General features: G+C 49.8%; 1 protein-coding gene across 1 annotated transcript; it reads right to left on the bottom strand.

Annotated features, from left to right (window-relative positions):
• Positions 1–417: 417 nt before the first annotated feature.
• On the bottom strand, positions 418–10,032 carry LOC311121309 (actin-related protein 2/3 complex subunit 1B-like; the record flags this gene model as incomplete). Its single annotated transcript, XM_084195814.1, has 4 exons — positions 9,883–10,032; positions 9,109–9,237; positions 2,680–2,784; positions 418–644 (listed from the first exon to the last, which is right to left on the bottom strand). The coding sequence occupies exons 2-4, from the start codon at positions 9,170–9,172 to the stop codon at positions 418–420; spliced, it is 396 nt and encodes a 131-aa protein (XP_084051940.1). The 5' UTR covers positions 9,173–9,237; positions 9,883–10,032.
• Between the last annotated feature and the right edge of the window lie 4,337 nt (positions 10,033–14,369).

Raw genomic sequence — 14,369 nt, 5'->3', positions numbered from 1 at the left:
TAAACCTGTCCCTGCCCAGTCCTCACCAGTCATTCTCCTGTTCTCTATAACAGATATAGTTAAACCCAGTCCTGTCCCTGCCCAGTCCTCACCAGTCATTCTCCTGTTCTCTATAACAGATATAGTTTAACCCAGTCCGGTCCCTGCCCAGTCCTCACCAGTCATTCTCCTGTTCTCTATAACAGATATAGTTTAACCCAGTCCTGTCCCTGCCCAGTCCTCACCAGTCATTCTCCTGTTCTCTATAACAGATATAGTTAAACCCAGTCCAGTCCTCACCAGTCCTCACCAGTCATTCTCCTGTTCTCTATAACAGATATAGTTTAACCCAGTCCTGTCCCTGCCCAGTCCTCACCAGTCATTCTCCTGTTCTCTATAACAGATATAGTTTAACCCAGTCCGGTCCCTGCCCAGTCCTCACCAGTCATTCTCCTGTTCGAAGTAGCAGATGGAGATGAGCCGTGATCCGCTGCCCACAGCGAACTTGTTCTCCCGGGGAGACCAGCTGACGCAGCGAGCAGCCCGGTTGATACGGAGGATGACCAGGGTGGGCTTCCACGCCTCCCCCTTCAGAGACCAGACGTACGCGTTACGGTCCGTCCCACAGGTCACGATACGGTTACTTTCTGGAGCCCAGTCTATACCTGGAGAGATGGGGGGGATAAGGAGACATAATGAGTTACTGTCTGGAGCCCAGTCTATACCTGGAGAGATGGGGGGGATAAGGAGACATAATGAGTTACTGTCTGGAGCCCAGTCTATACCTGGAGAGATGGGGGGGATAAGGGGACATAATGAGTTACTGTCTGGAGCCCAGTCTATACCTGGAGAGATGGGGGGGATAAGGAGACATAATGAGTTACTGTCTGGAGCCCAGTCTATACCTGGAGAGATGGGGGGGATAAGGAGACATAATGAGTTACTGTCTGGAGCCCAGTCTATACCTGGCGAGATGGGGGGGATAAGGAGACATAATGAGTTACTGTCTGGAGCCCAGTCTATACCTGGAGAGATGGGGGGGATAAGGAGACATAATGAGTTACTGTCTGGAGCCCAGTCTATACCTGGAGAGATGGGGGGGATAAGGGGACATAATGAGTTACTGTCTGGAGCCCAGTCTATACCTGGAGAGATGGGGGGGATAAGGAGACATAATGAGTTACTGTCTGGAGCCCAGTCTATACCTGGAGAGATGGGGGGGATAAGGAGACATAATGAGTTACTGTCTGGAGCCCAGTCTATACCTGGAGAGATGGGGGGGATAAGGGGACATAATGAGTTACTGTCTGGAGCCCAGTCTATACCTGGAGAGATGGGGGGGATAAGGGGACATAATGAGTTACTGTCTGGAGCCCAGTCTATACCTGGAGAGATGGGGGGGATAAGGAGACATAATGAGTTACTGTCTGGAGCCCAGTCTATACCTGGAGAGATGGGGGGGATAAGGAGACATAATGAGTTACTGTCTGGAGCCCAGTCTATACCTGGAGAGATGGGGGGGATAAGGAGACATAATGAGTTACTGTCTGGAGCCCAGTCTATACCTGGAGAGATGGGGGGGATAAGGAGACATAATGAGTTACTGTCTGGAGCCCAGTCTATACCTGGAGAGATGGGGGGGATAAGGGGACATAATGAGTTACTGTCTGGAGCCCAGTCTATACCTGGAGAGATGGGGGGGATAAGGGGACATAATGAGTTACTGTCTGGAGCCCAGTCTATACCTGGAGAGATGGGGGGGATAAGGAGACATAATGAGTTACTGTCTGGAGCCCAGTCTATACCTGGAGAGATGGGGGGGATAAGGGGACATAATGAGTTACTGTCTGGAGCCCAGTCTATACCTGGAGAGATGGGGGGGATAAGGAGACATAATGAGTTACTGTCTGGAGCCCAGTCTATACCTGGAGAGATGGGGGGGATAAGGAGACATAATGAGTTACTGTCTGGAGCCCAGTCTATACCTGGAGAGATGGGGGGGATAAGGGGACATAATGAGTTACTGTCTGGAGCCCAGTCTATACCTGGAGAGATGGGGGGGATAAGGGGACATAATGAGTTACTGTCTGGAGCCCAGTCTATACCTGGAGAGATGGGGGGGATAAGGAGACATAATGAGTTACTGTCTGGAGCCCAGTCTATACCTGGAGAGATGGGGGGGATAAGGAGACATAATGAGTTACTGTCTGGAGCCCAGTCTATACCTGGAGAGATGGGGGGGATAAGGAGACATAATGAGTTACTGTCTGGAGCCCAGTCTATACCTGGAGAGATGGGGGGGATAAGGAGACATAATGAGTTACTGTCTGGAGCCCAGTCTATACCTGGAGAGATGGGGGGGATAAGGGGACATAATGAGTTACTGTCTGGAGCCCAGTCTATACCTGGAGAGATGGGGGGGATAAGGAGACATAATGAGTTACTGTCTGGAGCCCAGTCTATACCTGGAGAGATGGGGGGGATAAGGGGACATAATGAGTCAGGGAGAACAGAGGCAGAAATTAAAGATATGCCTAAAACATGCCTCTAAACTGTGCGGTGTGTGTCTGTCTGTCTGTGTGTCTGTCTGTCTGTCTGTCTGTCTGTCTGTGTGTCTGTCTGTCTGTGTGTCTGTCTGTCTGTCTGTCTGTCTGTCTGTCTGTCTGTGTGTCTGTCTGTGTGTCTGTCTGTGTGTCTCACCTGTGACCTGTCCATTGTGCTCCTTCAGTTCATGCATCTTGGTCCACTTGGTCCCATCCTTCTGATAGATGTGGACGTCGTGGTTGTTGGGACACAGAGCAATCTCTACAGGGAGAGATCGCACTATATATCAGATCAAATCACCACAGAACTCACTATACAGTTGATGTCGGAAGTTTACATACACCTAAAAATAATAATAATAATAATATGCTTTTATCCATTTTTATAAATGTTTACGTATGGGTGGTCCCGGGGATCGAACCCACTACCCTGGCGTTACAAGCGCCATGTTCTACCAATTTAGCTACAGAGGACCACATTGAGCTACAGAGGACCACCTTAGCCAAATACATTTAAACTCAGTTTTTCACAATTCCTGACATTTAATCCTAGTAAAAATTCCCCGTCTTAGGTCAGTTAGGATCACCACTTTATTTTAAGAATGTGAAATGTCAGAATAATAGTACAGAGAAATATTTATTTCAGCTTTTATTTCTTTCATCACATTCACAGTGGGTCAGATGTTTACAAACAATAAATTAGTATTTGGTAGCATTGCCTTTAAATTGTTTAACTAGGGTCAAACATTTTGGGTAGCCTTCCACAAGCTTCCCACAATAAGTTGGGTGAATTTTGGCCCATTCCTACTGACAGAGCTGGTGTAACTGAGTCAGGTTTGTAGGCCTCCTTGCTCACACACGCTTTTTCAGTTCTGCCCACAAATCTTCTGTAGGATTGAGGTCAGGGCTTTGTGATGGCCACTCCAATACCTTGACTTTGTTGTCCTTAAGCCATTTTGCCACAACTTTGGAAGTATGCTTGGGGTCATTGTCCATTTGGAAGACCCATTTTCGACCAAGCTTTAACTTCCTGACTGATGTCTTGAGATGTTGCTTCAATATATCCACATAATTTTCCTTCCTCATGATGCCATCTATTTTGTGAAGTGCACCAGTCCCTCCTGCAGCAAAGCACCCTCACAGCATGATGCTGCCACCACTGTGCTTCATGGTTGGGATGGTGTTCTTCGGCTTGCAAGCCTTCCCCTTTTTCCTCCAAACATATCGATGGTCATTATGGCCAAACAGTTCTATTTTTGTTTCATCAGACCAGAGGACATTTCTCCAAAAAGTACGATCTTTGTCCCCATGTGCAGTTGCAAACCGTAGTCTGGCTTTTTTATGGCGGTTTTGGAGCAGTGGCTTCTTCCTTGCTGAGCGGCCTTTCAGGTTATGTCGATATAGGACTGGTTTTACTGTGGATATTGATACTTTTGTACCTGTTTCCTTTGTACCTGTTTCCTCCAGCATCTTCACAAGGTCCTTTGCTGTTGTTCTGGGATTGATTCGCACTTTTCGCACCAAAGTACGTTCATCTCTAGGAGACAGAACGCGTCTCCTTCCTGAGCAGTATGACGGCTGCGTGGTCCCATTGTGTTAATACTTGCGTACTATTGTTTGTACAGATGAACGTGGTACCTTCAGGCGTTTGGAAATTGCTCCCAAGGATGAACCAGACTTGTGGAGGTATACAATTTTTTTCCTGAGGTCTTGGCTGATTTCTTTTGATTTTCCCATGATGTCAAGCAAAGAGGCACTGAGTTTGAAGGTAGGCCTTGAAATACATCCACAGGTACACCTCCAATTGACTCAAATTATGTCAATTAGCCTATCAGAAGCTTGTAAAGCCATGACATCATTGTCTGGAATTTTCCAAGCTGTTTAAAGGCACAGTCAACTTAGTGTATGTAAACTTCTGACCCACTGGAATTGTGATACAGTGAATTATAAGTGAAATAATCTGTCTGTAAACAATTGTTGGAAAACAAGTTTTAATGACTCCAAGTGGTTGAAAAACGTGTATGTAAACTTCCGACTTCAGCTGTATATCAGATCAATCTCCACAGAACTCACTATATCAGATCAATCTCTACAGAACTCACTATATATCAGATCACTCTCTACAGAACTCACTATCTATATCATATCAATCTCTACAGAACTCAATGGGGTATTCGGAAACTATTCAGACCCCTTGACCTTTTCCACATTTTGTTACGTTACAGCCTTATTCTAAAATGGATGAAATTACTATTTTTCTGAATCCTCATGTCCCCTTGCCCCCACTTCTCATCTCTCCACACAACATCCCATAATGACAAAGCCAAAACAGGTTTTTAGAATTTTTGGCAAATTTATAAAAAAAGAAAAAACGGAAATACCTTATTTACATAAGTACTCAGACTTTTTGCTATGAGACTCGAAATTGAGCTCAGGTGCATCCTATTTCCATTGATCGTCCTTGAGATGTTTCTACAACTTGATTGGAGTCCACCTGTGGTACATTTAATTGATTGGACATGATTTGGAAAGGCACACGCCTGTCTATATAAAGGTCCCACAGTCGACAGTGGATGTCAGAGCAAGAACCAAGCCATGAGGTCGAAGGAATTGTCCGTAGAGCTCCGAAACAGAATTGTGTCGAGGCACAGATCTTGGAAAGGGTACCAAAACATTTCTGCAGCATTGAAGGTCCCCAAGAACACAGTGGCCTCCATCATTCTTAAATTGAATAAGTTTGGAACCACCAAGACTCTTCCTAGAGCTGGCCACCCGGCCAAACTGAGCAATCAGGGGAGAAGGGCCTTGGTCAGGGAGGTGACCAAGAACCTGATGGTCACTCTGATAGAGCTCCAGAGTTCCTCTGTGGAGATGGGAGGACATTCCAGAAGGACAACCATCTCTGCGGCACTCCACCAATTAGGCCTTTATGGTAGAGTGGCCAGACGGAAGCCACTCCTCAGTAAAAGGCACATGACAGCCCGCTTGGAGTTTGCCAAAAGGCACCTAAAGGACTCTCAGACCATGAGAAACAAGATTCTCTGGTCTGATGAAACCAAGATTTAACTATTTGGCCTGAATGCCAAGCGTCACGTCTGGAGGAAACCTGGCACCATCCCTACGGTAAAGCAAGGTGGAAGCATCATGCTGTGGGGATGTTTTTCAGCGGCAGGGACTGGGAGACTAGTCAGGATCAAGGGAAAGATCAACGGAGCAAAGTACAGAGAGATCCTTGATGAAAACCTGCTCCAGATCGCTCAGGACCTCAGACTGGGGCGAAGGTTCACCTTCCAACAGGACAACGACCCTGAGCACACAGCCAAGACAACGCAGGAGTGGCTTCGGGACAAGTCTCTGAATGTCCTTGAGTGGCTCAGCCAGAGCCTGGACTTGAACCAGATCGAACTCTCTGGAGAGACCTGCAAATAGCTATGTAGCGACACTCCCCATCCAACCTGACAGAGCTTGAGAGGATCTGCAGAGAAGAATGGAAGAAACTCCCCAAATACAGGTGTGCCAAACTTGTAGCGTCATAGCCAAGAAGACTCTAGGCTGTAATCGCTGCCAAAAGGTGCTTCAACAAAGTACTGAGTAAAGGGTCTGAATACTTATGTAAATGATATATTAAACGTTTTTCCATTTGTAATACCTTTGCAAACATTTCTAAAAACCTGTTTTTGCTTTGTCATTATGGGGTATTACAATTTAAGTCATTTTAGAATAAGGCTGTAACCTAACAAAATGAAAAGTGAAGGGGTCTGAATAGTTTCCGAATGCACTGTATATCGGATCGATCTCCACTATCTATCAGATCAATCTCTACAGAACTCACTATATATCAGAGGGCTGTTGGTTCGTGTGAGTGTTTTGGTGTGAGTGAGTGTTTGCCACAGTATAGCGTGGGAAGCAAGGTCACACTCCTCTCTCAGTATCTACATGTGTCTCTCAGTGTCTCTCTGTGTGCTTCTCAGTCTCAGTGTCTCTCTCAGTGTCTCTGTGTGTGTCTCTGTGTCCGTCTCTCTGTGTGTGTCTGTGTCTCTCTCGCTCTCTCTCTCCCTGTCTGCGTCTCTCTGTGTGCTTCTCAGTCTCAGTGTCTCTCTCAGTGTCTCAGTGTCTGTGTGTATCTGTCAGTGTCTGTGTGTGTCTCTTAGTGTCTCTTTGTGTGTGTCTCAGTGTCTGTGTGTGTCTCTTAGTGTCTGTGTGTGTCTCTTAGTGTCTCTTTGTGTGTGTCTCAGTGTCTGTGTGTCTCTGTGTGTCTCTGTGTGTCTCTGTGTGCGTCTCAGTGTCTCTGTGTGTCTCTGTGTGTCTCTGTGTCTCTGTGTCTCTGTGTCTGTGTGTCTGTGTGTGTCTGTGTGTGTGTTTGTGTGTCTCTGTGTGTCTCAGTGTCTCTGTGTGTGTCTCTGTGTCCGTCTCTCTGTGTGTGTCTGTGTCTCTCTCGCTCTGTCTCTCTCCCTGTCTGCGTCTCTCTGTGTGCTTCTCAGTCTCAGTGTCTCTCTCAGTGTCTCAGTGTCTGTGTGTATCTGTCAGTGTCTGTGTGTGTCTCTTAGTGTCTGTGTGTGTCTCTTAGTGTCTCTTTGTGTGTGTCTCAGTGTCTGTGTGTCTCTGTGTGTCTCTGTGTGCGTCTCAGTCTCAGTGTCTCTGTGTGTCTCTGTGTCTCTGTGTCTCTGTGTCTGTGTGTGTCTGTGTGTGTGTTTGTGTGTCTCTGTGTGTCTCAGTGTCTCTGTGTGTGTCTCTGTGTCCGTCTCTCTGTGTGTGTCTGTGTCTCTCTCACTCTGTCTCTCTCCCTGTCTGCGTCTCTCTGTGTGCTTCTCAGTCTCAGTGTCTCTCTCAGTGTCTCAGTGTCTGTGTGTATCTGTCAGTGTCTGTGTGTGTCTCTTAGTGTCTCTTTGTGTGTGTCTCAGTGTCTGTGTGTGTCTCTTAGTGTCTGTGTGTGTCTCTTAGTGTCTCTTTGTGTGTGTCTCAGTGTCTGTGTGTGTCTCTTAGTGTCTGTGTGTGTCTCTTAGTGTCTCTTTGTGTGTGTCTCAGTGTCTGTGTGTCTCTTAGTGTCTGTGTGTGTCTCTTAGTGTCTTTGTGTGTGTCTCTTAGTGTCTGTGTGTGTCTCTTAGTGTCTCTTTGTGTGTGTCTCAGTGTCTGTGTGTATCTGTCAGTGTCTGTGTGTGTCTCTTAGTGTCTCTTTGTGTGTGTCTCAGTGTCTGTGTGTATCTGTCAGTGTCTGTGTGTGTCTCTCGGTGTCTGTCAGTGTCTGTGTGTGTCTCTCTGTGTGTGTCTGTGTCTCTCTCGCTCTGTCTCTCTCCCTGTCTGCGTCTCTCTGTGTGCGTCTCAGTCTCAGTGTCTCAGTGTCTCTGTGTTTCTCTCGTGTCAGAGTTGACACCGTCAGTTCACCTCCTGTTCCTGTTTGTATGACTCACACACACACTGTGGTTGTATGTGTGTGTGCGCCTGTATGTGTGTGTGTCTCTCAGTGTCTGTGTGTGTGTGTGTGTGTGTGTTTGTGTGTGCCTCTTAGTGTCTGTGTGTGTGTGTCTCAGTGTGTGTGCGTGTCTCAGTGTGTGTGTGTGTGTCTCAGTGTCTCAGTGTGTGTGTGTGTGTCTCAGTGTGTGTGTGTGTGTCTCAGTGTGTGTGTGTGTCTCAGTGTCTCAGTGTGTGTGTGTGTGTCTCAGTGTCTCTTTGTGTGTGTCTCAGTGTCTCAGTGTGTGTGTGTGTGTCTCAGTGTCTCTTTGTGTGTGTCTCAGTGTGTGTGTGTGTCTCAGTGTGTGTGTGTGTCTCAGTGTGTGTGTGTCTCAGTGTGTGTGTGTGTGTGTGTGTGTCTCAGTGTCTCTTTGTGTGTGTCTCAGTGTGTGTGTGTGTCTCAGTGTGTGTGTGTGTCTCAGTGTGTGTGTGTCTCAGTGTGTGTGTGTGTCTCAGTGTGTGTGTGTGTGTCTCAGTGTGTGTGTGTGTGTCTCAGTGTCTCTCTCAGTGTCTCAGTGTGTGTGTGTGTGTCTCAGTGTCTCTTTGTGTGTGTCTCAGTGTCTCTCTCAGTGTCTCAGTGTGTGTGTGTGTGTGTCTCAGTGTCTCTCTCAGTGTCTCAGTGTGTGTGTGTGTCTGTCAGTGTCTCTGTGTGTGTCTCTCGTCTCAGAGTTGAAACCGTCAGTTCACCTCCTGTTTCCTGGTTGTATGTGTGTGTGCGTGCGCCTGTATGTGTGTTTGCTCTGCCCAGACCACTTTGAGCAGAAACTGACTCAGATCGAAACAACCAAATATGGAGTTAAGTTTCCTGAGCTGTGTAGCACTAAGACTTCTCTCTCTGAGACCCAGTGTGTGAACACCACCCCTCTCACTTCAACAGGAAATTCCTCCAGCCACATGGGAGCCAATCACAGCCCTCTGTCAGACTCACTCAACTTAAGCCCGTTTAATGTTTTAACTTCGATTCAATTTCAGTTAACTTGGTATGTGTCAGTAGGTTGTCTATCTGTAATGAATCTCAACTTCGGGTGGAACTCAGCTTTGTGAGTCTGTTCAACACCATCGGAGTTGGTTTCCACTAGTGATTCTACTTCTGTAGGAGGAAGTCCTATTGACCAATCAGACAGGGCGTCCTACTCACGGGTCCGGTCCTTGTTCCAGGCGTGGCAGCTGATTGGCTCGAGCAGGAAGCTGTGGTAAGCCATGGCCAATAAGGATTCTGCAGAACCAGAAAGTGAGACGAGCCAATGGACAGAGGCTTCTGTAGTTCCTGTTGAATCAGGAATCATATTTTTTTGCACTAGACCGCAACATCACAGAGACCTAACAGTAGAACATGAATGTAGTAGGTCTTCAACTGGTCATAAAATCACCATCTAACTGAAAACTTCAGAGAGAGAGAGAGAGAGACTGACAGAGAGTGTCAAGAGATACAGACAGACGGTCAGGTCTAGGTTGTGTTAATCAGACCGAGGAACGCCCCAGTGGCATGGAAGGAACGATGCAGGTCAAAACACAGACAGACACAGTATACAGTATACAACATAACATCAACACCACAGCCTGTAATACAGGAAATGGTCTGTTTATAGTTGTCTGTCACGGCTGCGTCTTCAATAAGGGCATGTCGTCTCCACACAGAACAGTGTTTGTTTGAGTGTATTCAGGAAGCGGGTCAATACATCTACACAGCTGGAACCAAGTCCCTCTAGCGTGAGGATTCTCCCTACCATTTGAAAACTTCTCATCTTCAGTAACTGTTACTCTTTTAAGTTTGACTCTTGTTTTACATTGCAAAAAAAAAAAGGTTTCTGTCCGGTTGTCTCTGTAAAGTGTTTCTGTGTCTGTTTAGCAGTAGAACCAACCAGACATGTCTGGACACGTTACCAGTCGGCTGAGAGAACGGTCTACTTACTCTGAGATAGAAGGACGACACGGACAGAGAGATGAATGGAGAGGACAGCTCGCGGACTCTGGCCAGTCGACGCGAACGCTACCGACAGAAGTGACGGAGGAGAGAGAGAGAGAGAACAGACACTTCTGTAGAAGAGAGGGAGGGGAGGAGGTAGAAAAACTTGCTTCCGCAAAAAGAGGAAGAGAGGGAGGGGTGAGGCCAGGGTGGGCGGGCTGGGAAGGGAAGGGAGGGAGGGGTGAGGTTGAGCGAAGAAAAACACAAACTTCTGCAAAAAGAGAGGGGGCAGAAGGGAGGGGTAGAGGGAGAACAACTTGCTTCTGCAAAAAGAGAGATGTGGGGGAGGGAGAAAATAGAACCTTATGCAAAAAGAGAAGGGGGAGGAGCTGAAAAGACTTGCTTCTGCAGAGAGGAAGAGAGGGAAGGTAGAAGAGAGTAGACTGGGGTGGAAGAGAGAGAAGGGTAGAAGAGAGAGAGTAGACTGGGGTGGAAGAGAGAGAGAGGGTAGACTGGGGTGGAAGAGAGAGAGGGTAGACTGGGGTGGAAGAGAGAGAGAGGGTAGACTGGGGTGGAAGAGAGAGAGGGGGTAGACTGGGGTGGAAGAGAGAGAGGGTAGACTGGGGTGGAAGAGAGAGAGGGTAGACTGGGGTGGAAGAGAGAGAAGGGTAGACTGGGGTGGAAGAGAGAGAGAGGGGTAGACTGGGGTGGAAGAGAGAGAAGGGTAGACTGGGGTGGAAGAGAGAGAGAGGGTAGACTGGGGTGGAAGAGAGAGAAGGGTAGACTGGGGTGGAAGAGAGAGAGAGGGTAGACTGGGGTGGAAGAGAGAGAAGGGTAGACTGGGGTGGAAGAGAGAGAGAGGGGTAGACTGGGGTGGAAGAGAGAGAGAGGGTAGACTGGGGTGGAAGAGAGAGAGAGGGTAGACTGGGGTGGAAGAGAGAGAGAGGGGTAGACTGGGGTGGAAGAGAGAGAGAGGGTAGACTGGGGTGGAAGAGAGAGAGAGGGTAGACTGGGGTGGAAGAGAGAGAGAGGGTAGACTGGGGTGGAAGAGAGAGAGGGTAGACTGGGGTGGAAGAGAGAGAGAGGGTAGACTGGGGTGGAAGAGAGAGAGAGGGTAGACTGGGGTGGAAGAGAGAGAGAGGGGTAGACTGGGGTGGAAGAGAGAGAGAGGGTAGACTGGGGTGGAAGAGAGAGAGAGGGTAGACTGGGGTGGAAGAGAGAGAGAGGGGTAGACTGGGGTGGAAGAGAGAGAGAGAGGGTAGACTGGGGTGGAAGAGAGAGAGAGGGTAGACTGGGGTGGAAGAGAGAGAGAGGGTAGACTGGGGTGGAAGAGAGAGAGAGTAGACTGGGGTGGAAGAGAGAGAGGGGTAGAAGAGAGAGGGTAGACTGGGGTGGAAGAGAGAGAGAGGGTAGACTGGGGTGGAAGAGAGAGAGAGGGTAGACTGGGGTGGAAGAGAGAGAGAGGGTAGACTGGGGTGGAAGAGAGAGAGAAGGGTAGACTGGGGTGGAAGAGAGAGAGAGGGTAGACTGGGGTGGAAGAGAGAGAGAGGGTAGACTGGGGTGGAAGAGAGAGAGAGTAGACTGGGGTAGAAGAGAGAGGGTAGACTGGGGTGGAAGAGAGAGAAGGGTAGACTGGGGTGGAAGAGAGAGAGAGAGGGTAGACTGGGGTGGAAGAGAGAGAGAGGGTAGACTGGGGTGGAAGAGAGAGAGAGGTAGACTGGGGTGGAAGAGAGAGAGGGTAGACTGGGGTGGAAGAGAGAGAGAGGGTACACTGGGGTGGAAGAGAGAGAGGGGTAGACTGGGGTGGAAGAGAGAGAGAGGGTAGACTGGGGTGGAAGAGAGAGAGAGGGTAGACTGGGGTGGAAGAGAGAGAGGGTAGACTGGGGTGGAAGAGAGAGAGGGGTAGACTGGGGTGGAAGAGAGAGAGAGGGTAGACTGGGGTGGAAGAGAGAGAGAGGGTACACTGGGGTGGAAGAGAGAGAGGGGTAGACTGGGGTGGAAGAGAGAGAGAGAGGGGTAGACTGGGGTGGAAGAGAGAGAGAGGGTAGACTGGGGTGGAAGAGAGAGAGGGTAGACTGGGGTGGAAGAGAGAGAGGGGTAGACTGGGGTGGAAGAGAGAGAGAGGGTAGACTGGGGTGGAAGAGAGAGAGAGGGTACACTGGGGTGGAAGAGAGAGAGGGGTAGACTGGGGTGGAAGAGAGAGAGAGGGTAGACTGGGGTGGAAGAGAGAGAGGGTAGACTGGGGTGGAAGAGAGAGAGGGGTAGACTGGGGTGGAAGAGAGAGAGGGTAGACTGGGGTGGAAGAGAGAGAGCAGGGTAGACTGGGGTGGAAGAGAGAGAGGGTAGACTGGGGTGGAAGAGAGAGAGAGGGTAGACTGGGGTGGAAGAGAGAGAGAGGGTAGACTGGGGTGGAAGAGAGAGAGGGTAGACTGGGGTGGAAGAGAGAGAGAGTAGACTGGGGTAGAAGAGAGAGAAGGGTAGACTGGGGTGGAAGAGAGAGGGGTAGACTGGGGTGGAAGAAAGAGAGAGGGTAGACTGGGGTGGAAGAAAGAGAGAGGGTAGACTGGGGTGGAAGAGAGAGAGAGGGTAGACTGGGGTGGAAGAGAGAGAGAGAGGGTAGACTGGGGTGGAAGAGAGAGAGAGGGGTAGACTGGGGTGGAAGAGAGAGAGAGGGGTAGACTGGGGTGGAAGAGAGAGAGAGAGGGTAGACTGGGGTGGAAGAGAGAGAGGGTAGACTGGGGTGGAAGAGAGAGAGAGAGGGTAGACTGGGGTGGAAGAGAGAGAAGGGTAGACTGGGGTGGAAGAGAGAGAGAGGGTAGACTGGGGTGGAAGAGAGAGAGGGTAGACTGGGGTGGAAGAGAGAGAGAAGGGTAGACTGGGGTGGAAGAGAGAGAGAGGGTAGACTGGGGTGGAAGAGAGAGAGAGGGTAGACTGTGGTGGAAGAGAGAGAGAAGGGTAGACTGGGGTGGAAGAGAGAGAGAAGGGTAGACTGGGGTGGAAGAGAGAGAGAGGGTAGACTGGGGTGGAAGAGAGAGAGGGTAGACTGGGGTGGAAGAGAGAGAGCAGGGTAGACTGGGGTGGAAGAAAGAGAGAGGGTAGACTGGGGTGGAAGAGAGAGAGAGGGTAGACTGGGGTGGAAGAGAGAGAGGGTAAACTGGGGTGGAAGAGAGAGAGAGGGTAGACTGTGGTGGAAGAGAGAGAGAAGGGTAGACTGGGGTGGAAGAGAGAGAGAAGGGTAGACTGGGGTGGAAGAAAGAGAGAGGGTAGACTGGGGTGGAAGAGAGAGAGAGGGTAGACTGGGGTGGAAGAGAGAGAGGGTAGACTGGGGTGGAAGAGAGAGAGGGTAGACTGGGGTGGAAGAGAGAGAGAGGGTAGACTGGGGTGGAAGAGAGAGAGGGTAGACTGGGGTGGAAGAGAGAGAGCAGGGTAGACTGGGGTGGAAGAAAGAGAGAGGGTAGACTGGGGTGGAAGAGAGAGAGAGGGTAGACTGAGGTGGAAGAGAGAGAGAGGGTAGACTGGGGTGGAAGAGAGAGAAGGGTAGACTGGGGTAGAAGAGAGAGAGAGGGTAGACTGGGGTGGAAGAGAGAGGGGGTAGACTGGGGTGGAAGAGAGAGAGAGGGTAGACTGGGGTGGAAGAGAGAGAAGGGTAGACTGGGGTGGAAGAAAGAGAGAGGGTAGACTGGGGTGGAAGAAAGAGAGAGGGTAGACTGGGGTGGAAGAAAGAGAGAGGGTAGACTGGGGTGGAAGAGAGAGAGAAGGGTAGACTGGGGTGGAAGAGAGAGAGAGGGTAGACTGGGGTGGAAGAGAGAGAGGGTAGACTGGGGTGGAAGAGAGAGAGAGGGGTAGACTGGGGTGGAAGAGAGAGAGAGGGGTAGACTGGGGTGGAAGAGAGAGAGAGGGGTAGACTGGGGTGGAAGAGAGAGAGAGGGTAGACTGGGGTGGAAGAGAGAGAGGGTAGACTGGGGTGGAAGAGAGAGAGGGTAGACTGGGGTGGAAGAGAGAGAGAGGGTAGACTGGGGTGGAAGAGAGAGAGAGTAGACTGGGGTAGAAGAGAGAGGGTAGACTGGGGTGGAAGAGAGAGAGAGGGTAGACTGGGGTGGAAGAGAGAGAGAGGGTAGACTGGGGTGGAAGAGAGAGAGAGGGTAGACTGGGGTGGAAGAGAGAGAAGGGTAGACTGGGGTGGAAGAGAGAGAGAGGGTAGACTGGGGTGGAAGAGAGAGAGAGGGTAGACTGGGGTGGAAGAGAGAGAAGGGTAGACTGGGGTGGAAGAGAGAGAGAGGGTAGACTGGGGTGGAAGAGAGAGAGAGGGTAGACTGGGGTGGAAGAGAGAGAGAGGGTAGACTGGGGTGGAAGAGAGAGAGAGGGTAGACTGGGGTGGAAGAGAGAGAGAGAGTAGACTGGGGTGGAAGAGAGAGAGAGTAGACTGGGGTGGAAGAGAGAGAGGGGTAGACTGGGGTGGAAGAGAGAGAGAAGGGTAGACTGGGGTGGAAGAG

This window comes from Coregonus lavaretus (genome assembly GCF_964263955.1).
Source record: "Coregonus lavaretus genome assembly, contig: HAP1_SCAFFOLD_4174, whole genome shotgun sequence".
In the NCBI taxonomy this organism is placed as follows: domain Eukaryota; kingdom Metazoa; phylum Chordata; class Actinopteri; order Salmoniformes; family Salmonidae; genus Coregonus; species Coregonus lavaretus.
This window is presented reverse-complemented; position numbering and strand designations above follow the sequence as displayed.